The following is a 25,001-nucleotide window of genomic DNA, read 5'->3' as shown; positions in this document are numbered from 1 at the left end:
ACGTGAAGTACAATGTACACCAAGCTCGAAGAAATCAACAACATTCACGGTGGAATTACCTCTCGTCGAAACTCGCTTTTCACTCTACACTCCACTAATCACGATCCTGCTGCTTTCTCTTTTTGCACCTATTGTATTTCGTCCAGACAATGCGTGCTAAAGGACAGACGGGATAGGATAAAGGATAGCGTAACGCGTAGCGTAAGTTCTGTTAAAATTATTTAGGCGGCTCCCTTCACCGGTTCTTTGCAATTATTACCGGTCTCTTCGTTTTTGTTTCGATTACTGTACTTTCTGTGACCGTAATAAAGCCGCATTATTATTATTACAATCGAGGCTGGCAGATGCAGAAGCCGAGATATCATGGAAAACGCGCACAGCCGGGCCCATAATGCGACTCCGTTTCGAGAGGCACGACCATGCCGGTCTGGTGCGTGCAGGTGTAGCTTCGACTGAAAGGAGTAGCCGAATTGTAACAAAGGAGACGCACGACTATTCACGAAGTCGATGGATCCTGACAACGAGACCAGACTTTTTCGTTTCTCGAGCCTTCCTCCCGTCCGAGCTCGCAGCGCAGTGGATAGAAATTTTAAATAACGAATTGCGGAATCAAATGTTTCACAACGTAGCACTTTCTGGAGTTTCCAATATATTGTATATGATGCAGTCGTGCAGTGTATATTTTCGATATTTCTCCCTCGAAGAGGACCCACGAAAAATGAAACTGTTAATTAGACCTAAAATCGACCTACAGGAATAAATTGAGTTGGCGTTACTCGTCTTCTCCTGGTATTCGACCAAAGTTTCGTCTACCTCTGGTTTAAAGGTAGGAAAGGATGGTTCACTTTGTCCGAGAGATGTTTAATTCCGTACGACACGAATGGTACTTCGAATGCGCAGCGTGTGTATCGCAACTCGACGCATATAGAAATGGCTCCGGGCGTTTGACCGTCTGATCGCGTTCAAGGATCGATCACCGCGGGACTGAATGCTCTAAACTTTCTCAGGTTCAAGTAGGATTGCCATACGAATCGATATGACGAGATTATCGGAACGCGTGGGACGTAAAGCTACCGATACTCCTTTCGAGGCAGGGAAACGACGTACTCTGGCTTTTCGCTTATCGAGCTCGAAGCGTAACCGTCTGGAAACGACGAGACGAACAAAGTAGCCTCGAAATGCAAATTTAAACCTGACCCAGGATAAAAACAGGTTGCGAGTCGTGTAGAATCGAGTGCTGGAGTTCGCCGAGAGACTCCATCGCGTAACGTGCGATATAGAAAGGTGGAGAGAACGAGCGCACCGTGGCCCAGAAAGTCCCAGAGGGTCGCGAAGAAGAAACAGGTCGATTCGTGTCAGCTCAGGTTCAAAGAACAAAAAATTCCTTTTAGTTTGAGGTGAAGAATATCGACTACATTACGGTGCAGGCACTCGCGTCGCATTCATTGGAGTACCGCGTGCCTTTCGACGGGATGACCACAGATTATGGACGCATAACACGGATGATGCAAGACCAACGTCGCATTCTGAAAGTAGATGGACTCTTGAAATCGACCGCGAGTCCCCGTACAGAACCCAACAGTTTGCACACGTGTATCCCAGGCGGTAAACCGCTGAACCTGACTGGTTACTCACTCGAGCAAACGAATCTCCTTATAAACGCGTTTTGATCCTTCGTCTACGAGCCGCTTTACCCAATAACCTACACGCTCCGATGGAAACGGACCACCATTGTCAGCGACTACGATATAAATAATCGGATCACCCAGACGCTGCTCGTTCGTTCTCTGCAACTTCCTTTCTTTGCCCTAATGGCGTCTCGTCGATTCCGTTACGACACTGAAAACACGCTTCATCGAGCCAGGCTCCCTGACGTCAACTCGTTTACGCAGATTACTCATCGTCGTTTCGTCATCGAACGACAGGGAATTCGTTTTCACGTTCAGGTGTTTCACGTTCTACAGATTTATTCATACCAAGATCCCATTCGAAGCAAAACAATCGAACGGACTACTTCAACGTTCCAACATCTCTGATTCAATGAATGATTATGCGAAATACCGGGTCCCACACAGCCTGGGTACAATCCTGATCGCGACTGCAGGAATTTAATATCGTGTTCCAGCACCGAGGAAACTTTCGACCGGAAATTCGCAGGAAGTGCGCAAAGGCAGGCACGACCGAGGGAATCTTCTGCGGCCATTACACTGGCTTCGAACAAACAAACAAAAAACTGGTTCGTACTACCACGGATGCGCTGAAGTCATCGCCAATCAGCTCGCGCTACCACGTTCTACAAATCGGAAGTCGAAGCGCTGTTGAGCACATGCGTGTAGTAGCGTAGACAAGTTTTTTCGAATCTGTGTATTTCACGCGGTTGCGCTCCGGATTCTGGACGCTGTTCGCGGTCGAGTTAGGCTTGGATGATCATTTTTAGAAACGGTCGTAAACAAATTGCGAAGTTACGAAACATGTACACGAGTTATACGAATGTTTGTAGACATTTCGAGACAATTGGTCCGATTTAAAGAGTAGAGAAACTTCATCTAGCGAGAGGAGCCTTTTTGGGCTTTAAAAGTGGATTCCCCTTGGAATCGACAAATTTCGAAGCCTATGAACAGTTTTGAGAAACTGCTCCGTTTTAAAAACATGGACGAGAATGAAATCTCGAGTAGATTGCGTGGAATCCTTTTTTCGTTCTTAGAGGAGGTGTTTCCTTCGAAAACAAGGCAAGATCTGGAGTGCATTCGCGGAGCCACGTATCGAGGTGATGTTAGGCTTGCGTGTGCATGGTCGATCTCACGGGTGCGCGCGCGCGCGCCCATGGGAATGCATACACAAAAAGAGGAGGAGCAGCATCTCGTCGGTGAAGGCGAACGCTGAGAGTGTCGGAGGCAAAGTCGACGACGACGACGACGACGACGACGACGAGTACGGGGAAAGGAGTCCGCGATGGCGCGGAGGAAGAGGAGAGTCCGAGAGATGCCGTTATTCCGGAGAGTCACTCGGGGCAAACCTAACTCAACCGAGAAGAAACGAGGATGACGAGGAAAGAGAGGGCTGGATTCCTCTTATTATTATTCTCCTTTCCTCGGAAGGGCGAACACCCGAATGCTACTGACCTAATACGGACGACTCTCTTCTTGCTCGCGACCCCGCTATGTGGACGTTCCGCTCGCCATCAACAAAGATACGAGCTTGTAGTCGCGTGATCGACGTATTTAGGAAACGTGGATGTATGTATGTATGTTCGATGTATGTATGTTCACAGAGGATTGCTCGATCCTAAGACCATCTACTGCAAGCAGTTTAATTAATGGCGTTTCGAATCGTTGCATTTCTCGAGTTACTCTACGCGACTTATCGATGAGAAATGTTCTAATATTCGTACTCGAGTGATAAGTAGAGTCAAGAAGAGGCTACAACTCGAGCGACGCTCGTATCGACTTCTACGCGACTTCTACTACGAAATAAAATACGAAAATGGCCCGATAACTCGGAACCAGGGAGACATATTTCAGACGAATTTCTCCCACGATACGGATTGTCGTTTGAATGCAGTGTTTATGGTTCCGAGTACCATGTCGTTCGGTGTCTCGCGGCACCGTAAAAGCGCAAGTCGAGCGCGTTAGCACTGTTACTTTCGTAACGAGCGAGAAATGCAACCGAACGGGTCGTTGGAAACGATCGCGAAACGACCGTTTACGAAAGACGAGGAACGACCCGCGCCTGAAACGCACGCAAATAACGAACAGATGTCTCGGCGTCTCGACGTCGCGCTCCTCCTGGCTCGCACGACCCTTTCTCTTCGTGAGGTTACTGGGAAAATTGCCTCCTACTCGCTTATTGAAACTTCTTTCGTAGAAACGCGAATCACGCCCATTTGCCTCTGTCTGGCGATTTTCTATTAACGCAAACCGTGTCCCTGTTTCGCGAAGAACTTGCCAAACGACTCTTGTCTGTCGAGGATACGTCGATTAAGCATAATAGGCGGGCACGAGACTCGAAATGGTAAATGCAAGAAGCCACATGGCAATTATCCTACCGATCGAGTGTACCTTTCCTTCTTTTGTGATAGAAGCCTCGAAAAGATCTCTAACGATGCGAACGGTTTAAGAAAACTCGAGATTTCGATCGTATTCGAGGGAATCTGTTTCACCGATGTGGCTCGTGTTGCGAGAAACCGGTCAATTGGATTTCGCGCGAGGCTTCGGAGTTAAGTCAACGCTGCAAGAGGTCTCGGTACGCCATGTGACGTCGGCCTTCGTCGATGGGACGCTCGCACCGTTGATAATCTTTGCTCGCAGTTAAACGTCGGAGCATCCACGGTGGATGTTTTTACAGTTAGCCCACACGCTGTGTGCCGTAACAGTATATTCGCCGATTCTACCGAACGCGAGGCGTTCGAGGCTGCTAGTAATCCCGTTGTCGCAGGGAATGCAACCATTGACGGACACTCTTTGGGATTATGGGTCATTATACTATTTCTACCTGGCGTCGACTTATAGGCACGGTTTATACCGTCCAATATACATCGTTATCATTCCACTTCCATTTCGAAACGTTTTCTAATACGCGTCATCCTTCGAATGGAGAATTCGTTACGATAAATCTACAAAAATTTCTTGCTTTCAGATTTTGTGCACCCTGCACGCAGATATTACGCTTCGAATCGTCTTGAATTCCCCGCAGGCGGTTTCTCGTTTATGGAAAAAAGAGTTTCTTTCAATTTCAGGTTACCCCTCCCACCACCCCTCCCTCCACCCCCTCTCCCTCCCCCATCGATCGTGGAATGTCTTTCTCGCGAATGCAAAAGGCGCGTCTCGAAATTCACCCTCAGATTATAATACGCGCCCCACAGCGTTTTCCACCCTACCATCTGCGATACATCGACGCATTCTTCGCGACTCGTCTTCCACCTAGGCGAGATATACAAGGGAACGCCCTCGTGTATTGCGCTCCCTTTGTGCCCGGGCCATTCACGCATAAACAATGCAACGGTAAAGAGCACAAGAGCATGGTACGGCACCTACTATGGTCTGTCGACGTCGACGCACAATCCTGCGTCGAAGAAAAGGGATAAATCGACTCGGGGGATCTCGGAATCGATCGTCCTTAATCTCTGGGACTTAATCGCATCGATCGCTCGTCTCGCACAAAAATGAAAACAAAGAACAAAATTCTTTTACTCGTAGAAGAATCTTCGTCTTGCTCGTCTCGAAGATCAAACTTAATTCTCCGGCGTGAAAAGAAGTCGCCTTGAGAAAATTCCACGCGAGGGAATCGATGGAAGAAAGTTGCTCGTGCGATCGCCGCTGCGTTCTATTTTAATATTTATCTAGGTTACGCTTTGATCGCGTGCTCGAAACGGGTCAAAACGCGAAGGGTTGCGAAAAAGGAACGGCTTATTTATAAACATGCGGCCAACGAGAAAGGCGTGGACTTAATATTTGCCCCGTAAACAATTATGTCGCGTCGCTCGTTTTTTAGGACAAACGAGAGAATTCGTCGATAGGGTCGAGTGGAAGGAAGGGAAGCCGGGTTACAATTTGTTTGGCGCGCGTCGAGAGCCCACGGTGACAGGGATACGCACCAAAGTACGAAAGGGCCAAGCCCCCGACGGTCGAACCCTGACGAACTTATCCAGAGGTCAATCAACGCATCCGGCCCTAATTAATTGCCTTTGGTTGCATTTAAAGAACCTGTATCCTGTCGACCCGACCGCCACACGATGACTCCCAATAATTCGATACCGCAGGGAAGGGTTATCGTCGCAGGAAACAGTCTAGTCGATCGGTATTGTGCTCGCCAGAAACGCTTTTGCGTGCGGAATTTCTATCGCTATCGCTACTGCTGGGAGCCATAAAGATTGTTCCCGAGTTATGTTTAAAATGAGGAATCCCCATTCTCTCGACCGTAAAACGCCTTTTCTCGATAGCGGTGCTATTAATCGTGCGATAGGGAATCCAGACCAATGGTAAAATTAGCCGTTTCAAACATTTCGAAAACGACGATCATTTTTCACGGTAATCGCGTGTACTTTCACATATCGACCACGATAAATATCGAATAACAGTGATATATTTTTATATGGGACGATCACGATCGCATCATAATCTTTTACGATTTTTCGCTGTCATTTTCCTTTGCTAATCCAGAACGATTAGATACGATACTGGATAAAGCGATCGTTTCGTCACCGATTCGATGAAATTTCCCGTCCCCGAGGTCTCGACGCCGTTCCTTAGTCGATTAATCGTCCCGTGGTGATAATCGAATAATTCGTCGGAAGCGTTGCAGTTACGGGTATTTACTTTTACCGACTCCGAGGCGACACGTTAAGCTACTCGTGACGACGGTAATTAGAGCATCGCATAATTGTACCAACGGTGATTCGCTCGAGCGAGTTATACGCGAACAAGTGTACCAGATGGCGTACAGATTGGTCAACGATCGAGGACGTTGGACACTCTTATAAACGCGACCGCGAACGTTTCCGTTTCAATAATCCGGCCATCGATCTCCTTACCCCCTTAATCGAGAAACCTTGGCGAACAGGAATCCGTCGCTCCGAATTCGCGGCAAGTTACGCGATACGGGGTTAATAAAAATCTCGATGTCTGGCTGTGGCGTTAGCCGGGTTCATTGTTCGCCCTCGGAGTCCCTCGAGTGTCGTCTTCGACGGTTCTCCACCTGCTGGATTTTCGACTCCTCGGCTTCCGTTGTTCTCGCGACGGTGACAAGTGGTGCTTTTTTAATATGCGTGGCATCGCGTTAAACGGAACTCGCGTCGCGGGGACAAGCACCGAAGGGAAAGAGGGTCGAGAGGGTTCGAGGACGAGCGGAGACCCCAGACAAATTCATCTCGGCGACAACCGAGGGGTCTCGGCCGTTCTCCTTTCCCTCAACGCTCGCCTATGCATCCGCGAAACCTTTGGTCACGACGACAAAGTAAATTTTACGTTTCGATCGAAATTTTCAAATACGAGGCCATTCTAACATCGTGTGCTGAATGCACGCAATAGGGAAATATGCGAGACCGATTTTGGATGATGCGCGCTGACGACACGAACGAGGAAAATTGCTATTATTTTGGATAATATACTTTGTTTTGGTATCAGGGGTGAAGAGAATCTGCGAGCTGTTCAAGCTGGTACCAGTTGCTTCACAAACGAAAGGTTTCGGGCTCGTGTTACCACCAGCCCACTTTTGACCATATGGTCGATCCCTTTCCTGCCTCGAAATTAGGCCTTTCGAGACTGTATCGGCCAGTCCAGAGGATCGAGTATTTTGAAAGCTGCTCGTGTTACGCAGCTAATAAACATTAGGCGTTCTAGCGTCATCGAGCTGACCTATCATCGCGTTTCGACGTGTTAAATCAGAGACCTCGACGTAGAGTTGTAAATTGCCCATGAGTTATGTTCACGAAAGGAGAGAAATCCCTCGATTCAAACTTACAGAAATAAAGGAGCAAGTAATAATGCCGTGATAAAATGAAAATGCGTTTTCACATGAGTCGTAGCGAAACAACCATTGTAAGAATTATGCCCGAATCTGAATTCCATTCTAAATTCCAATTTCTGAGCGCTGCTCCCCATTGCTGCACACAATATGGCGCGCATTTCTTGCGTGCCGATTCAATGGTCCGCTGGTCCCCGGAGGGGTGAAACGCAAAGCTTTCGCAGAGTGGAAAGGACGGTCACAGACCGTAGTTGGTAAGTCAAATGTGACGAGCGGCAAACTTTTATTTCTGACGCGTACAAGCGCCCATAGGAGCGAGCCGATCCGAGCCGAATGGAGTCGAGCGCATCATGGTCGAGTTTTACGAGCGGTCTTCCGTCGACCTGGGGCTGGTCGGGTATCGTTTAGGTATGCGCCTGCAGCTGTTCTAAAATTCCAACCGTGGCTGGGCGTTCTTCTACGGTATTTTCGAGTATCGGGTCGCGCCTTTCAACACCGATTCCCCCTATATACCAACCCATCCCTCGATCGGGCCTCGAAAATCCTTGGAAAACTCCCGACTATCATGCTTAATCAACCGATACCTCGTGCGGGTAATGTTAATGGCGATTAGTAGAAAATAACGGAGAAATTATTTTCTGCTCGTTTGGTATACTAAAAGACAAGTCTTCGTTTATAATTACTCTCGAACACGTGGAAAACAATTTTTTTGTTCAGGAGTTTACATAAAGTATGCTTATTCATGCGATTGATACGTTTCTTTACTACGGCAATTATGCATGTCAAGGTGTGGCGATAACAGCGTACTTATTTCACCGTATATACTTATTGCAACGCGTCCGGTAATTAATGCACCTACAGTTACCCCGTTACAAAGGCGTAGATAAGACGCGTATGGACGTTTGTTGTATGTTATGGAGTTATCAGTAACGGGCACGGGCGATAGATTCGACCGAGAGAAAAGTCGTACGCGTACTTGGGATATATTCGAGCGATGGCGTTAAAGCTCGAAGCCAGTCCGCGCGACGATCCGACCACCGGAAGTAGGCGTAATAACGAACTCCCATTGCCTATACGTGCCCGGAATACAATAACATTGTACGCCGTGCACAAAGGCTTCTCTCCCTGTAACGGCTACTCTCGGATACACGAATTCCACGTCGTTTCTTTCCAACGGGAGTGGCCCTTTTTCCTGTTAAAACTCGCAGAACACGACTCCCGTCGGACAGTCACAGGAAGTGTCGTCCGAGACGTACGAAATTATCAGTCGGATAAGGAATATCCAGTTACGACTGCTCGATATACAACGTTCGATTCGCTGATCGATCAATCTGAACGGTACGATCAAATTCCGATATAATTCTCGAAGTGTTGCAGTGCTTTTGTTATTAATCAGCGCTGTAAAATTTTGGCGAAATTTACTCTACACGAAATGCACGACTCCATAAGCAATTCGTGCAGTGACGTATGACCTTTCGATTCCAAAAGGTTTCTCCCTTCCACTGAATCGAAGAGTAGTTCAGCCGCAGGCGATTCGCAACCCACGCATTTTCCATTTACGTCAAAAGCGCCGCCGATATCGTTTTCGATAACTCCTCGAAGCATTTCGACGATACATTGGCCCAGCGAATTTTTGCAAATTTCGAATCCCCGCTGGCCTACCGTAAAAAGTAACGTCGATCGTTTTTCGATCGTTCTTGCCGCTCGAGAAACAACTAATTTCATTTAATCGTCAGAAATTTGTCGACGGGTCAGCTCGCAGACGAAATTCTCACGAAATTATCATCGCCATACTTCGACGGTTCGTTAGCTCTCGAGAATCGCGTGGGTGGCAGGAACGGGCGACCCACGCGACCACTTATCGAAAATTACGTCCAAACGTAATTGCGAATTACCAGTTATCGTTCCGGAGGAAAAACTGTAGCGACACGCGAGCGCCGCGAAATTCGTGGCTGAATTTATGGAATCAAGTTAAAGAGAATGCAAGCTTTCCTCGAAAAGTGTTGCGTAACGAAAAAAAAAAAAAAAAGAGTCGTGGAAAAATGCTGTTTTGGTACTGTCCTGCCCTTTTCTTACGGTACCCGCAGGTAACCCTGATTAGAAAGGTACGCGAGAGTGGCGATTAAACGATCGTAAAGACGAGAAATTATCGGCTGGTTTGGACGGTATTAAAGATGAATTATGTGCAAATTGCGGCTTCAAGATTCCACGTAGTCGATGACGGTGTGTAAAAGGAGCCCCACGGATAGTCCGCCGCACGATTCCAAGATCGTAGCCGAAGGATGAAAAGGCTCTTCAATCGTGAACGATGTCCGCGAAAAGGTCAATCGCGAGTTCTGCACGTTCATTCGCAAGCGAGTCGTGAAAAGTACGCGTGCCGTGGACCTTAAGGAGACCTTAAACGAGTCTCGTTTAATCGCAATCTCGTTTCACGCGATTGCGAAACACGAAAAAGGATTTCCAACCGAGAGTCGACATCGCTCCATTCTCTGGGAGAAGGAAGCAGAGATAAAGTGGAGAGGTGGTTTAACGATCATCGACGAACACCGTTGATAGTCGAAAACTGTCGAGGAAATTTGCAATTTAAATTTTGCGAATACCAGCTCGGAAACGAGACGCGGAAGGATATAGAGTAATCTCGATTTTAACGTCTTCTACATACTTGACTCCGATTCACACGGACGGATGTAGGTGTAGAAATTAATTCTGTGGCGTTCTAAGATAAACGTATCGTTTCGTATTCGAAAAGAGCACGTACTAGTTGGAACATTCGATGTAATTAATTTTAGATTGCGTGCAGTTAGCGTGCATATTCGTACACGCACAATACTCAGGAGAGTATTCAATAAAAATCCACAATCTGGTCGAAGCTATTCTAATGATTACGAGAGCGAATGTTTATTAATTTACCGCGAGAGACTGAAATTCGTCTCGAATGAATACTGCGCCAATGGATACCGAGTCGTGGTTCCACGGACGCAGAAGTTTAGTTCGATTCTATTTCGATCCACGATAGTAATACGACGAAAACAGTAACGTAAACTTACATTTTCTGGCTGCGACGATCGCCTCTGCCGGGGTACACAGAATAGCGGCACGCCGCTTTCCCGCTTCCTCTCCAATATAGCGGCTTCCGGTTCCCTCTGCCAGCACAAAATAAACCGAATCGCGCGGTAGCACTACTCATGCACAACGCGCACAAATTCGATCTCGATTTGGTTTCTTCGTGCCTCGATTTCCTCTTCACCACTGGACTCGCACAAAACGACCGATTAATCGTGTCGTTCCTTGTCTCGATTCCCGGAACACGTATGCACCAGACGCGACCAGTAATTATTTTGGAGTAACGTTGGCAATAATCACTCGCGACCGTTAGATCGATCAGTGATCGTATCCCGTACCCTCAGCTAGGTAATCTTCACGAACGAATTAATCTGATTATTCATCAATCGTTAATTGGAATCACCAATTACATTTCACGTTGATATACACACTTGCGTCTAATGGTTTGTTGCATCGCAACAAACTCCAATTCAAAGAACACGATTAGTCGTGTTCGAGAATTGGAGTCGTTTTCTCGTAACTCGATTCCCCTTAGTCGCGATCGAACGGTACGTATACTTTCGATTTTACGTTCCTCGATCGATGTACCTCTCAACGCTGAACCTCTCAACGCTGACAGTGATTCGGCTTTGTGTTTTAGCTCGTATATTCACGGCATGGTTATGCGTCGAATGTTCCAACGCCGCGCTGCATTTTTACGGGAACCACGTCGCCTCTTCGGAGGGTTCGTCAACCCGGACCTGACTGCGTCGATCGGTAACGATTTTCCAGAAGTCCAGAATTATCGACTGATATCGAAATCAGTAACGGTAACGACGAGGTGAACGATCGTGGATTATCAGTGGCGCAGTTGAATGGAGAAATCGTGCGAGAGAGTCGAAGCGAAACGGAGCCCGCGCGGTTTACAACGGAAACGACGCTAACAGGTTGCGCGCCGCGGTACGACTGACTTCTCTTCTGGCAGGCTACTCACCGACATCCCCCTCCACTGTGCTCCGACGCGCGTGCCTTCCATACTACGAACCGTAGCACCGATCGCCACGAGGATACGTCGATTCAAAAGAATACGTGGATTTGTTTTGTTTACAGCGTATCCGTAACCCCAAAACGCTTGAATGTCAGATTGCCGCCCTCGAAGCGTCGCTTTTCCACAATTTCGAGTGTCGCGGTTCAAGATCGCCGATCTAGCTATATCGAACCGTCGATTGTCGCGTCAGTCGGGAATCGGGAATCGGGAATCGGGAATCGGGAATCGGGATGAAACCTAGTGTTCGCGCGTGTGCATTAGAGTGATTAGATGCTCGAATTATGTTCGTTCTCGCAACAAGAGAAACCGCTTGCTATTCTTGACCGAGACAATTGTGTATTGTGTGGAATTTTTACTCGACGCTCCAACTCCGGGACTTCGTATGCAAAACGAGATCAATGGAACTCGTCGAACCAGGCGAAGCAGGCGTGCGGCAAGTACCCTGCACAAGTATTGCTTTTGTGTGGAGGTTTCTTCGAATTAAGGAGATTTTGAGGGAAACGTAGCTCTTTATTCTATTTAGTCGACGCGATAACGACGCGATCGAACGGAATTATTGATCCATGATCGCCGTACGGGACTTTTTAGTTTCAATGGTGCCGTTTAGGAGTGGGTGGCAGTCGTATTGTTCCTATTGGCGCTTCTTTATGCGAGATATCAATGCGCACCCATTTTGAATACGTGGTGTACGCGTTAGAATTTTACGTAGAGTTAAATGAAATTAGGGGATGTTTCTAGATGCATTACTACGACGAGCTCTAGGTTCGCTCGATGCATTGCTAAATATACGTATAAAAAGAGCTTCGAGTGATTGATATTAATCGTATGGTTCGAAGGCTCATTGGAACTTGGACTTGACATAATTTAACCCTCTTACGACGAACGTTATGATTTGATTCCCTCTGACCGTAATTCGATGAATTAATTTCCTTTGGTATACAGGTCACGCGCGTCTGATCCTTAACGTGAATTAAGGTCGAATTATAGTAATGTGCTTCTTTATTATAAAAGAGACTACTGAAAGGGAAACTGTGTCCAGTCACGGTTTCCTTTCGAGATAACGGAATCGAAGGCATATTTCAAAGGTATCTCTTGTCCAACGTCTAAACGAGGGTGCGCATTCCCCAGAAACTACGCGTGTGGCACGAGTCAGAGTTGGCCCAGATAAGATCTTTGTTCTCTCAAGGCATGGGTTCCCGCATTGCTTTCGTATCTACGTCCAAAATATCCCTGTCCTACATGTCACGCAACTACCCACGTTAATTAGTCTATTTTCATTGTCTTCACTCCTGGCTAAACGTCATGTTTTCGTATAAATTTTTGTAACGTCTTCCGGGAAAGGATGAAATATTACGTGACGCACTTTCTATTACTAGTCGTATCTTGTAACGTCTCTTTGTAAACTACCCGACGGACTGCAACGAGATGATTGTTTGATCTCTGCAAGCAGTGTCTCTCAGCGTAGAGGGAGCGAAAATTCTTAATAGAAAAAAGTGTAGTAAACAACGAAAAGGCATCGGTTTTTGTGTGTGTTTAAGTATTTACTTTCATTGCTTTTGGATCAGGAAGCTGGTACGGTCGATTTTTCTTTAGTAATTTGCACGTTTCGGTTAGCGATAGAAAATATCGTCCACCTTTATTTCCGTACACGCAGAGTGTTATCCTCAGGAGCATCGTGGCGACACGATTGGCGGCACACCCTTTGTAGGGAGGCACGAATGTCCACGCGCGTAATCACATTTAATTTCACTAAAACACAACGCGCCTAATAAACTGGTCTAGACGTACGGTCTGGGCCATAGTTGTTCTATTTGCGATACGTGGGCGGTTAGCGTGGGAGTGCCGCCAAACATGTGAGAACATTGGATCAACGGATGGATGGACATGCACGCGTGAGTCGCGATTTCCTTCCTCCTACGGTTTCATTCTGTAGGAGTCGTAGTTATCTTTGTTAAATGAAGGAAAAAGTGTGAACCTTGAACAGAATCAAATAGACTGAAGGGCAACGACATTCGGTCGATTCTTTGATCCCATCGAGGGTCGTTGCTAAGGCTTCATCGAAGTCGTTTTCCAGTCCAGTAACTTTGTACAGGTTAAATGGATAAAGTGAATAGGAAAATAAGCGAAAGCAAAGATTACAGAAAGGATACTCTCATGATTATATCGATGTACTTTTATTTATATTGAGTAACAAAAATGTATGTTTTAGAATGGAATATGTTCTGGTTTGTCCATGTCTTGTACTTCTTCTTCTTCAAATTCTTCGTAAAATTCAGTATCATTTGCATCGTTTTCATCCTCTACTTTCATGTCTTCTTCGTTCTTGTATGGGTCTCCGAAATCAACAATGGGCAAAGGTTTCTGTTTTCTAACTGAATATTCAATTTTTCGAACGAAAACTACTTCTAATTCTGTACTGATAAAATGAGTCACTCTGCAATTGCCTTTGGTACCTACTCTCTGAGTTCTACCACATCTATACAAAACATACAAAATTTTGATTTTAGTTACAAAGTTTACATCGCTAGCGTTTTAAATTACACACCTGTGAATGTACGAAGCTGTATCCAATGGAAAATCGTAATTTAAAACGTGATTGGCCATCACTGTGTCCAAACCTCGAGAGCCCGCATTGGTCGTCGATAATACAGTAACTTTACCATTTATAAATTCACCATATTTGCCTCGCCGTAAACTTAACGGCATAGTACCATTTAAATTTGTAGTTTTTATACCACATTCGTTTAAGAACAAATAGAGCCAATAAGAAGTGCTACTTGTATTACAAAATACAATTACAGGCTGATTTCTTGCTGCTTTAGGCTTTATATATTTCAAAAGTTCTGCTGGTTTATCAGATTTACCCATCCTCATAAACTTCTGCTCCACCAAGATTTTGTGTAACTTTTCTGTTTGTATATACAGCAATGACTTTACCTAAAGACGCAACAGAATATCATGCTTCTGCAATATGACATCAAAATAATATTAATTTAAATTAGGCTATTTACATTCACAATATCGTTTAAAACTTGTTGCGTACGCGCTGGGATTGTGGCAGAAGCTAAAATAAGTTGAGCTGTTTGAGGTAACTTCTGCTTGTCGTTTTCTTGACAGTTTCCAACCTGGATAAATTAAAGCAAACGATAAAATATTTCTCGACGAATAACTGTAAGATACAACAGTTTGTTTACATACAGCTAATCTTTCCATAAAGACTTTAAGTTTATCTTCGAAAGTGTAATGAAACAAGGCATCTGCTTCATCTAAAACTATGAATCTCACAAAGTCGAGTTTATAAACATGAAACGTAGTTAATTTACTAAGGACTCCAAAACTACCAACAAGGATGTCCACATAGTCAACTGGAGGATCTTGCATTATTTTCATTGTATTTCCACCAGTGATCATTTTTATTCGAACACCAAGAGGTTTACATAGTTTGATTGCCTCTAGCTAAAAGAAGCAAAATACATTGTTTAAACACTGTTACCATGTAAATATAGGAATCAGGCTTATGTATTATTACGAACCGCAATTTGTACTGCTAATTCTCTAGTAGGTGTCACAATTAAGCCTAGTGGACAGTTTCTGTCTCTGTTTGTAATCTGTTTCCACTGCAAAATTCGATGGATCATTGGCAAAAGATAAGCTAATGTTTTTCCACAACCTGTTTCAGCTGCTAAAACTATATTATGACCTTCAAGAATTTTTGGTATTGCCAAGTGCTGAATTTGTAAAGGTTTTTTAAACTCTGTATTTTGTAAACTATCATATATAGAAGGCTCTAAATTAAAATCATTAAATGTTCCAAAATCTAATTCGTTGCTTTCTTCAACTTTAACTTCCTACAAAAAAAGTTACAGTTAGAGAATATATTTTATAGCAATGAATCACTATTGCAAATGCATAATACATTGTCATCAGGATATATGAAAAAATAATCTCCTTTAGATAGACGATGCTGCCATCCTTTACTAGCTAATAATATCTTCTCATGTCTTGAGTAAGTTTGACCCTTGTAGAAATTGAAGGATTTCTTTTTGCACTTTATTATTGGTACCATAGTTTTGTTTTTTTCTTCTACATCATCTTTTGTTTGTATTTCTCTTTGTTTCTTGTTAACTAACGCTCTTGCCTATAATTTATAGTAGGTTAGTTTATGATATAGCGGGAAAAATATACAAAAAATGTGTATACCTACATAATGCCTTGAAAACTTTACAAATGTTGAGTCAACGTTGTTACAACATAGTTTGCAAAATTGAAATAACATTTTGAAAGGTTTTCAGTGTTGACAATAATTTCAACTTTGTATAACATACGATACAATCATAAAGCTATCACCAACATTCTAGAAACACCATTTTAACATGTATACATGATACTGTGCGATAAGACTGGATAAGACTAGCTACAGTAACTTGTGGCAACACTTGTACATGATATACATCTAGTGAACTCTCATGTAAAATTAGCTTTAAGAATAGTTTGACTTGCTCAACACCAGATGACTTAACTACTTTACTTCTTGGAGAGGATCTACTCTGTATGTTGTCTATCATGTTCATGTTCCAAGATTTTATTGATTTGGGATTTGTTTGAAAAAAATTTTGGGGGATGGAGATAAAAATATGGAATAAAACTCATTAATAGTTTTAATGACTTATTTGTAAAGACTTCAAGACTTCCTTGAAGTTATCATACATTGTAAATAAATTATCATTCTAGATGTATCTATGTTACAAACTTGCTCCATAAATTTATTGCTGTGGACCTCTAAGAATGTAATACATATTAGTTGCAAAAGCCACAGCAGTAGCAACAACAGTAAAACGAAACAGTATTTTATCTTTCATTCCACCCATGAGGTAGACAGGTTTTGACATATCAGCCTGTAAAATATTTTTACATTAATATACTATTAAGACTAGATAATTGTGTATTCATACCTGATATTTTTTTTGAAGTTCTGCTAGTTTTGGGGGTAATGTGGAAAATTTTCCACTCCTAGGTGATTCTACCTTTACTGGTTTAGTTAAAATTGTATCGTACATTATGACTGGTGGTTCTGCACTTTGTAGTGGACGAGGTGACTAAAATAGAAACAATAATCTTGTAAAACATTTTTGTTACTAGGTAATAAATATTAATTATACAAACTATATGTTCATCACATAAACTGTTTAATTTCATTGTATGAAATGCTACAATAATCATTGCTTTTGCAACCTGTTATGCTCTGATATTAGATGTTATATAAACATGTAAAACTTTATTCTTTTGAAATTGTTACGATTTCTATGAGAACCCAGACATTTGGTAAAGATGAATACTTGTTTCACAATTAATAGAATGTATCAGAGAATAAATTACTATTACAATACATAAAGAAAATATAAACGATTATGAAAAATTTAGGAAAGTACTTTCGACAAACTTTACATTTTAATTTTACTGAAACACTCAGTAGTACTTATGTTTTACAACGGATTCGACACGAACTTCAATGGAGATATTTACTCACTAATGGATAAAGAGGTCGAGTGCTGGTGGATTGTTTTAAACGGCCAGTAAATGGATTAAATTCATGAACCGACATGTTCTATACAATTGCGCAACTTACCTCAGCTTATCGTAGTATTCTTAGTGAATTTATCATCCTCTGTATATAAAGTGTCTAGATAGCAGAACTTATGGTTAGTTCAACAAAATATCCCAGGTTTCCCAGGATGGAACATTTGGTCCAGAACTCTCGAGAACCTGTTTGCTAGGGAATCCCAGTGTAGTCAACTATATAACCTTTAAAGATAACTAGCAATGAATAGACTAGAGGTTAGAAGCACCAAACAGATATTATACTTCAAAAAACATTATAAACAGCAATATAGAATACATTGCTAATGATGTATGAAAGTCTATATGCACAAAAAACATTTGTAAGTGTAATGTGCTTTATTTAAAATTAATAAACATAGTAATAGTTAGTGTGTAATGTTACTGTTCAAAGAATCTTGTGAGGCAGGTAATCCTTTTGTGATGGAAAATATTATACATATATCATTGGTATGCTGCTATGCAGGCTCTCTTTATGAGGAAACTATTATTGATCTATAGATTTATACCATTACAATCATACATTAATGGTATTTGAATATTATTTGGAACATCTTATTCATATTAACTAAGATATTAAAATACACTGCAATTATAACATCATTAATATCAAAAAATGTCATATTATGCGTTCATAATTGCAGTATTTTCTCTTTTATCAAAGAATAATATACATACTATTATACTCTAAATTTTAAATATATGTAGCAATATGACATATAGTTAACATAAACATGCATTAGTTTCTATTTGAATAATCTCTTCAATATAGAATTTAACTTCTTATGTTAATAAGAAGTAGCTAAGTGTTTGAGTACAATGTGTATTATATAAGTTTTGATCGAAGAAAAGTTTTAATTAAATCTGATAGTGCATATATGATATTCATTCATAACAAAATGATATTTAACAGTTCATGTTTTTACACTTAATAACTTTTCTACATGTTTGCAGGATTCTATATCAAGAAAAGTGCTTAAACATAGTTATTCCAGTATGGCTTGAGTGTCTGTAACTATATCCAACATTGATGAAGACATTGTAATTTCTATAATTGATTGTAGTAACATAAAATAACAAACATTAGTCAACGGTATAGAAAACCATGTTACAGAAGTTGTTACAAAACAATTAATACTTTTTGCATAAGATAGTTTTGGATCTCTTAACGTTAGTTCAACTATTCTCCGCAACGGCAGCACCGTACAGTCTGTTTTACCGATAAGGTACAAACAGCAAAACATATCATGGCTGAATATGGTGGTTTTCTGATTAACAATGTTGTCTTGACTTTTATTGATACATTGCGTGATACAAGAGACATATACAATAAATATAATTAAGGGTGTGAATCGTTGAGACGACCGTCGACAGATATTGTATAGTATCATCTAATTCTACAGTGTTATAGTATATTCATTGTATGTCATCAAAGAGTGTTTGTTAAATGTTTGTAGAGGACATCTTATTGCTGTGTCACTAGAAGTAATACTGTTTCACTGCCTTTGAACACATTATTACAAATAATCGTGGGGTAATGTAAACACAGTTTACATTGAAAGTGTATCTACACTTGTGAATATTAAAGTATCAATTCGATGCTCATGGATCGTATCTTTAGGATACTGTGATATGTAATAAACAGAATCTCATGCCAAGTCTACGAAAAAATCGGAGAATTGAAACTAGGTGGGGTGTGAAGTATTACACAGCAGTGAGAAATGCTGTGTTTTTAACAAAGGCACCACCATACGTGCCACCAGAACCACCCCCATCTTTGAGAGAAAATGTTTCAGACCATGAAACATTATACATGTGTACACAGTGCAAAGACTGGTAAGTTTCATTAAATTGACATATTTGTCAGTTTTTGTAACTGACTAATGTATATTACATAATTAATGTAATATATAAACATAACTTTAGATTTGAGTATATTTAATACAAAAGATTTTTTTTGTATCAGCTTCCACTTTCGAAGCAGTTTGGATGATCATCTTGCACGCAAAAGTTGGATATTGGGATATTGGTGTGAGCATTGTTTTATGACTGTTTGTACACATAATTCCACTGTTGGCTTATTATGTTCAGAATGCTCACAATTGGATCATAGTAAACGCGATTATTTGCAAAGCAAAGGCTTGAATAAAAACTATAAGTATAGAGCAATTAGAGTTTTTTATAATCAGTGTCAATTCTTTGCACATTTGAAAGCCCATTCTGTAACATATGTACACATGGGTGATCTAATGTTAATGCCATTACCAGCAACTATGACTAATGATTGGAGTTCTGAAATGGATATAACATGTGAAGCCTTGATGGAACATGCATTCTTGATGAAAGTTCATATAATGGATTGGTTAAAAAGTAAAGGAATTGATAAAAATTGGTGGCAGATAACTGCTAATGAAACAGAAGATAGTGGCGATCACGTAGTACATATTCTTAGAGGTTATAAAGGTCGATATTATTTTAAACCTTTAGATATACCAATAGAAGAGCAGGTCTCTATTGTGCATTCCCGCGACTCAGCATCCAGCAATGGCAATGCGCACCCTGAAATTCAAATCATTGATTCTTTAGAGAATACTGACAAGAGAAAAAGTTCACCCTCTGTTGATACAGCAATGTCTGTTTCCGATGAAAGCGCAGTTGAAAATGAAGACAATCCTTGTACTGTAAATGACATTGCTTTCGTAGATTGTGGACCTGCATCGAAAAATTTTGAACCTGAGATTTCAGTACATAATGGCACAAAGAAACATACAACAGTTTTCGTGAGATCTGCTCAAGATTCTTTTGCAGCTCTTCAGTCTGCTAGATTGGCAACTAATCAATCTAAAACGATTAACGCGGCAAATTTGAATTCCATTTCATCTGACGTGATTATGTCGTACGGTAATACTATGATAACACCGAAACTCAATACAAAAGATTCTACTAAGAGTCCAACCGATAAACGATTGTGGAAAAGTATAGTGCGTAAATCTGATAAGGTTGCAATACCAATTAAGGTAGTTACTAAAAGCAATATAGTAAAAGTAGATAAAGCTAGCAAGGTAACCTCTACAAGTGTATTAAACGCAAATGTATCGACTATGACGCAATCCAGTACTTCTAGTGCAACAAAAACGGGCACGTGCAAGAATGAGTTAGATAAATCGAAACAAAGTGTACATACGTTAACTGTTAATTCCGGTCAAAAGATCGTCACGTTTCAAAGCTCAAAGCATATTGATATTAATACAATTATTACTCAGTTGCCACCTCATATTCTGAACGGTAAGAAGATTGTTTTTATAGGACAAGATTCAAATAACGTTACTGTTCATAATAAACAGGAATTACCGTCTAAGAAGGTAATTCAATTAGTATCCGAGACAAGCCATGAAAATGGCATGAAAACCTTGCAAGCTAAAATGGTACCGTTAAAAACGACGGACGAGGTATCAAACAAAAATACGGATAAGGATATTTCGAAAATTCAAAACGAGTCTAATACAAAACATGTATCACTTTTGACGAATAAAGTCCTGTTCCAGAATGGGCGAAAGTATATCATTAAACAATCATCAGGTACTGATACAAATTTGAAGGTCGTGTCTAACATAAAAATGCTTCCGAAAGAGACGCAAGGATCGGTTCAACTGAAATCTATGAACGGTATTCCACCGTTAATACCTTTAAGTTCCACGGAATTGGAAAATATGCCGACTCCGGAAAGAGTGAATTCTCTTCATACTGATGTCTCACCCTTAACCCCATCACCGTCACCTTCAGAATTATCCAGCAGTTCTAGTTGTGAGATCCAGTCGAAGAAGTCAAAGACTACGTTAAAAATCGACACCGCACATTTGAAAGCTGAATCTGCTGATTCTAAAAGTAAGCTACATACGCGTATCGCCAGCGATTCGTTCGAGAATTTATCGTTCCACAAAGGCGACGACGAGAACTTGTATTTACATATAAAATACCACAATCAGAAACCGATCTACACCATCGTCGATACAACTACGATGATCACGAAATGTAAACACGATATGCTGAACGAATTCTTCCATTTGTCCCATTCGGAATTAAAAAAAAGATACGAGCATCTGCAGCAAATTCACGACGAGATATTAAGCGTGATGGATTTCGTAGCTGACAACATAATCATGGAAAACTTGAAAGCTGTTACCATCTTGCGACACGTGCTGAAGCATTGCATCGACAAATGCGGCAAACAGCTCGTCGACACGACCTCCAGCGATCCACCATTGAACGAATGGGAAAACGAATTGGCGCGAACCGCGGAGAAATCCCTTTGCAAGTCTTGTAATAAAATCACAAAGCCCAAGTTTTACATTCCAGGCTTTTCGAAGCCTGCGAAGAACGATGTTTATTGTTCTTGTTACAGACACGTTTGCGAGAAGTGTCACACCTATCAAGGCAACTCGACGCGTTTCGTGGCTCATCAAACGTTTCACGACAAAGAGAAACCGTACCTGTGCCCTGATTGTTATCGCAGATTCAACACGTTCAAAGCGTTGGAAATCCATACGTGGAGCAGCTGCTTCCACACTCTGAAGAAGCGTATCCTCGGTTGCAAGATTTGCGAGGTAAACGGTTTCCAAGACATGGAGTCTGTCGCCAGACATTTCGCTATCATGCACAGCCATAACAAGATAGCCTGTGACAAGTGTTACATCGTTTTGCCATCGTACGCCGAGTACGCGAAACACCGCAAAGCGAAGCACCCGGACGCAGACGAAGAACACCCGATTAGGCTCGTATTGTGCAAGCTTGGCCATTGCATCGTGCGCTGCGAGGACTACATGCTCCACATGGAGAAACATTTGGTCGTTCAACGTCTGATATGGTTCAAGTGCCCGTTCTGCACATTCGTGAACGTGGAGGCGAAACGGATAATGTCTCACCTGCAAAGCGAGCATCTGTCGCGACTGAAGGAGATCATAAGCAGCGACGTACTGTCCAACATTTTGCCAGACGACGTAGCGTCGAGTTTGCAGAGAAATCAAAGTTCAGAAAAATTCACGAACGCTTACGAGACACCTTGCGAAGACGGTACAATCGTGCCTAAAATTATCAACACCAGAACCATCACGTCCGAGGTGTTCGAGCGCGGTCCTCAAGAAGCGGACGAATTATTGGCGACCGTCGACGACTCCCATCACTCCAGAATGTTGCCCAAGATACTCGACGTTAAGTCGATGGTAGAACAACGGTTTGACATTCCCCAGAGTTACAAAGGAATTATAAAGAAATATGGAAATAAGAAGAAATCACCTAGCGCGACGAAAGGAAGCGGGAGTCGAAAGGTACAGGCAAACGCTACGACGAAAACGAAACTCGACGACGGCCCCGGTAGCGAGTCGAGCATCGAAGCTATTAACGCGGACATGGACAAGTTGAGCGTTGATTCCACTTTTAAATTTAATAACGAAGATCAGCAGTCGGGCGCAGATACGAATCGGAGCTCAGGGAACAAAGCATCGACCAGGCAAGCACAGAAACAGAACAGTCCTCAGCACGTGATGATGTCGAGACCACCCCCCCTGGCTAGAATTCCTCAGCACATCATCGAGTCGAATCGAATCAGGAAACCTGGACCAGCGTCGAAGGGGGGGCGAGTAACGTCGTCGTCTCGTTATCAAAAATCGGTCCAGTTCCCTCAGCGGATCGCTCTGAACGGGCCAAACAATTCCAAGGATGTCGTCGACTTTACGTGCCATTTGTGCGGCGAGCTGATAAACACGTCCTGGTCCGTGTTGAGTAGTCATTTCCAGAGAAGACACTTCGGGGAGTGCAAACTGTCGGTAGTTACGTCGAGGTTGCTACGAATGTCGCCAGAGTTCATCAACGGTGGCTACAAAGACTTGTTGGCCAGTAAGAAACGCAAGTCGGAGAACGGATCTTCCAATGCGAAGAGAAGACGACGCTGGACTCCCAAGAAGTATCGAGAGGGGAAGAACACAGCCGCTGGTTTAGGTCTGTGCGTGAAGCAGTTGACGGCAGAGGACAGCGAAGGTAAATTCAGGTGCAAGAAATGCGATCAGCGGTGCTCGGATATGGCAAACCTGAGGGAGCACATTGCCAACTATCACAGGATCAGAGGACGTTATTTGATCTGCTTGGAATGCGGTGACAACTTCGTGGTCGCGCCCAGTCTGCAGATGCACCTGAAAGCTTTCCACGGAATAGAGGATCCCATCGCCTACATGGCCAGTAACACGTCCTACGCCCCTGAGAGCAACGACGATTTCGAGATTACCGGAAAGACTATCGAGGCGAATCAGTGTCACGTGTGCATGGCTGTTTTTGAGGACAAAGCCGCGGTGGACAAGCACCTGAGAGTTCACGGGATGGCGTTCCTGAATCGAAAGAGGATAGAAGCACGGAACGCTTTGAAAAGTACTGAGAAGAAAAGCGAAACCGATGAGGATAGAAAATCGTCATCGGATAAATCGAGTCCCAACGAACCTGTTCGAAAGGATAAGCCGACTATAACTATATTGGACAAAATCACTGTAAGTTCCTGTTATTGAGAGTGTTGTTGTGCTCGTCCTTTCCCTGCTTCCTTTAAAGATCGCTTTGGCTTAACATTGAAGACTCTCTTCTAGTAGTCATTGCTCTGAATGTCTTTTTGTCCACCCGGCATATGCTATATTTGTTTTGAATGTAGCAAGAAAAATTGTACCGATATCGATTTTTCTATCTTTTCAGGCAACCATGTAGCTAATGGAGGCAGCACGATTGTCGGAGCCAGAGACGGCCTGAAAATATCACATTAGTAGAATCGATGATTCTATACGCGTGTTAATATATACTTATCGCATGCAACCGTGAAAATCATCGCAACGAACACGGGTAGACAGTATTATTTATCCCTTTTTAATCGCAAGGCGAGCGTACAAGTAATCGGGAAACAATTTTATTTTTGAAAGGTAACATGGAGGATTAATGTTTTACGAACTCTAATTATTTTGTTCGGCATGAATAAATAGCCATTTAGAGACAATTTTGTGGTGCTACTTCTAAAAGTTAGAAGTGTCCTTTTTCCTATACAAAATTGTGAGTGTTGTTTATTTATTTTTTATTTATTTCATCGATTACCCCAATATTTCGAGGGGTTAAATCCACGTGAAATAACAGGCGCTTATCGTCTACCCGTGTATTCGTCAGGGACGGGCAATAATCTTATACGAAGAAGAAACAAATATGCATTATTTTTTTTTGTTCGATAAAAATGACCAATCTGGAAAAGTTTCTCTGAACAATTAATTGCATATAGTTAGCAAATAAAAAATTTTATGTTTTTGTTCGATAATTATCATTCGAATAAAATTTTGCCCATCCGTGGTCGTGAATCCATGTTACGTGAAATAGGGAGTTCTAATAGTTAGTGATTTCCAGTTTTAAATACGAACATGAATCTGTGATTTAAAAAATTTTGTTGTGGCTTTATAGCGAAAACTAGTAAGAAACCGTTAGTCGTTTTATGGCATCGGGGGAAGGGGAGAATAGAATTAATCGCCTGTAACGGAAATCAAGTTGAATTTCCGCGAACACTCAGTTTAATGGGCGAATCAATTTCTTTTAGACAACACATGACACATAAATGCCTCTTGTACATACGTTCAAGTAATCGTAAACAAATGTATAGTTTATTTCGTTATAACTGCTTCGTTAATGTATATTCCAAATATATGTCTCTAGTTATTTTATAATACAGGGCGTTGAATCATTAATTCTTCAATCATTTGCAAATTTAGCAGCCTTAGAGGTGTATTAAATATTTTATAGTCGACGAGAATAGCAGTTCCGTATC

The 25,001-nt window shown here is 42.2% G+C and overlaps 4 protein-coding genes across 4 annotated transcripts in view; 1 reads left to right on the top strand and 3 right to left on the bottom strand.

The window, feature by feature from the left end:
- The window catches only part of LOC128876079 (signal-induced proliferation-associated 1-like protein 2), a 44,054-nt gene extending 32,577 nt beyond the window's left edge, over positions 1-11,477 (bottom strand). The window contains exon 1 of the mRNA XM_054122154.1: positions 10,509-11,477. The gene's annotated coding sequence lies outside the window, so the exon portion shown is untranslated. The remainder of the gene's footprint in view (positions 1-10,508) is intronic.
- Positions 11,478-13,701: 2,224 nt separating this feature from the next.
- On the bottom strand, positions 13,702-16,032 carry LOC128876140 (probable ATP-dependent RNA helicase DDX28). The gene is made up of 7 exons (XM_054122262.1): positions 15,756-16,032; positions 15,468-15,689; positions 15,085-15,399; positions 14,750-15,007; positions 14,563-14,676; positions 14,097-14,488; positions 13,702-14,027 (listed from the first exon to the last, which is right to left on the bottom strand). Exons 1-7 carry the CDS (start codon positions 15,825-15,827, stop codon positions 13,757-13,759), a joined length of 1,644 nt encoding a protein of 547 aa, XP_053978237.1. The 5' UTR covers positions 15,828-16,032; the 3' UTR covers positions 13,702-13,756.
- Positions 16,033-16,184: 152 nt separating this feature from the next.
- On the bottom strand, positions 16,185-17,198 carry LOC128876141 (cytochrome c oxidase subunit 7A1, mitochondrial). The gene is made up of 3 exons (XM_054122263.1): positions 17,079-17,198; positions 16,504-16,647; positions 16,185-16,446 (listed from the first exon to the last, which is right to left on the bottom strand). The coding sequence occupies exons 1-3, from the start codon at positions 17,151-17,153 to the stop codon at positions 16,315-16,317; spliced, it is 351 nt and encodes a 116-aa protein (XP_053978238.1). The 5' UTR covers positions 17,154-17,198; the 3' UTR covers positions 16,185-16,314.
- Positions 17,199-17,338: 140 nt separating this feature from the next.
- On the top strand, positions 17,339-24,902 carry LOC128876139 (uncharacterized). Its single transcript, XM_054122261.1, has 4 exons — positions 17,339-17,490; positions 18,122-19,003; positions 19,134-23,700; positions 23,897-24,902. Exons 2-4 carry the CDS (start codon positions 18,819-18,821, stop codon positions 23,906-23,908), a joined length of 4,764 nt encoding a protein of 1,587 aa, XP_053978236.1. The 5' UTR covers positions 17,339-17,490; positions 18,122-18,818; the 3' UTR covers positions 23,909-24,902.
- The last annotated feature ends 99 nt before the right edge of the window (positions 24,903-25,001 follow it).

This window comes from Hylaeus volcanicus, chromosome 5 (assembly GCF_026283585.1).
Source record: "Hylaeus volcanicus isolate JK05 chromosome 5, UHH_iyHylVolc1.0_haploid, whole genome shotgun sequence".
In the NCBI taxonomy this organism is placed as follows: domain Eukaryota; kingdom Metazoa; phylum Arthropoda; class Insecta; order Hymenoptera; family Colletidae; genus Hylaeus; species Hylaeus volcanicus.
This window is presented reverse-complemented; position numbering and strand designations above follow the sequence as displayed.

Excerpts from the sequence above, each read along its gene's own strand:
- LOC128876140 (XM_054122262.1), bottom strand. The coding sequence starts at position 15,827 with ATGTTATTTCAATTTTGCAAACTATGTTGTAACAACGTTGACTCAACA. Across the intron at positions 15,400-15,467 it reads TCATATATCCTGATGACAAT|GAAGTTAAAGTTGAAGAAAG; the intron begins GTATTATGCATT and ends CTTTTTTTGTAG. Across the intron at positions 15,008-15,084 it reads AATTAGCAGTACAAATTGCG|CTAGAGGCAATCAAACTATG; the intron begins GTTCGTAATAAT and ends TGCTTCTTTTAG.
- LOC128876141 (XM_054122263.1), bottom strand. The coding sequence starts at position 17,153 with ATGTCGGTTCATGAATTTAATCCATTTACTGGCCGTTTAAAACAATCC. Across the intron at positions 16,648-17,078 it reads CTCGACCTCTTTATCCATTA|TCACCTCGTCCACTACAAAG; the intron begins GTGAGTAAATAT and ends TTTCTATTTTAG. Across the intron at positions 16,447-16,503 it reads AACTTCAAAAAAAATATCAG|GCTGATATGTCAAAACCTGT; the intron begins GTATGAATACAC and ends AATATTTTACAG.
- LOC128876139 (XM_054122261.1), top strand. The coding sequence starts at position 18,819 with ATGCCAAGTCTACGAAAAAATCGGAGAATTGAAACTAGGTGGGGTGTG. Across the intron at positions 19,004-19,133 it reads TGTACACAGTGCAAAGACTG|CTTCCACTTTCGAAGCAGTT; the intron begins GTAAGTTTCATT and ends TTTTTGTATCAG.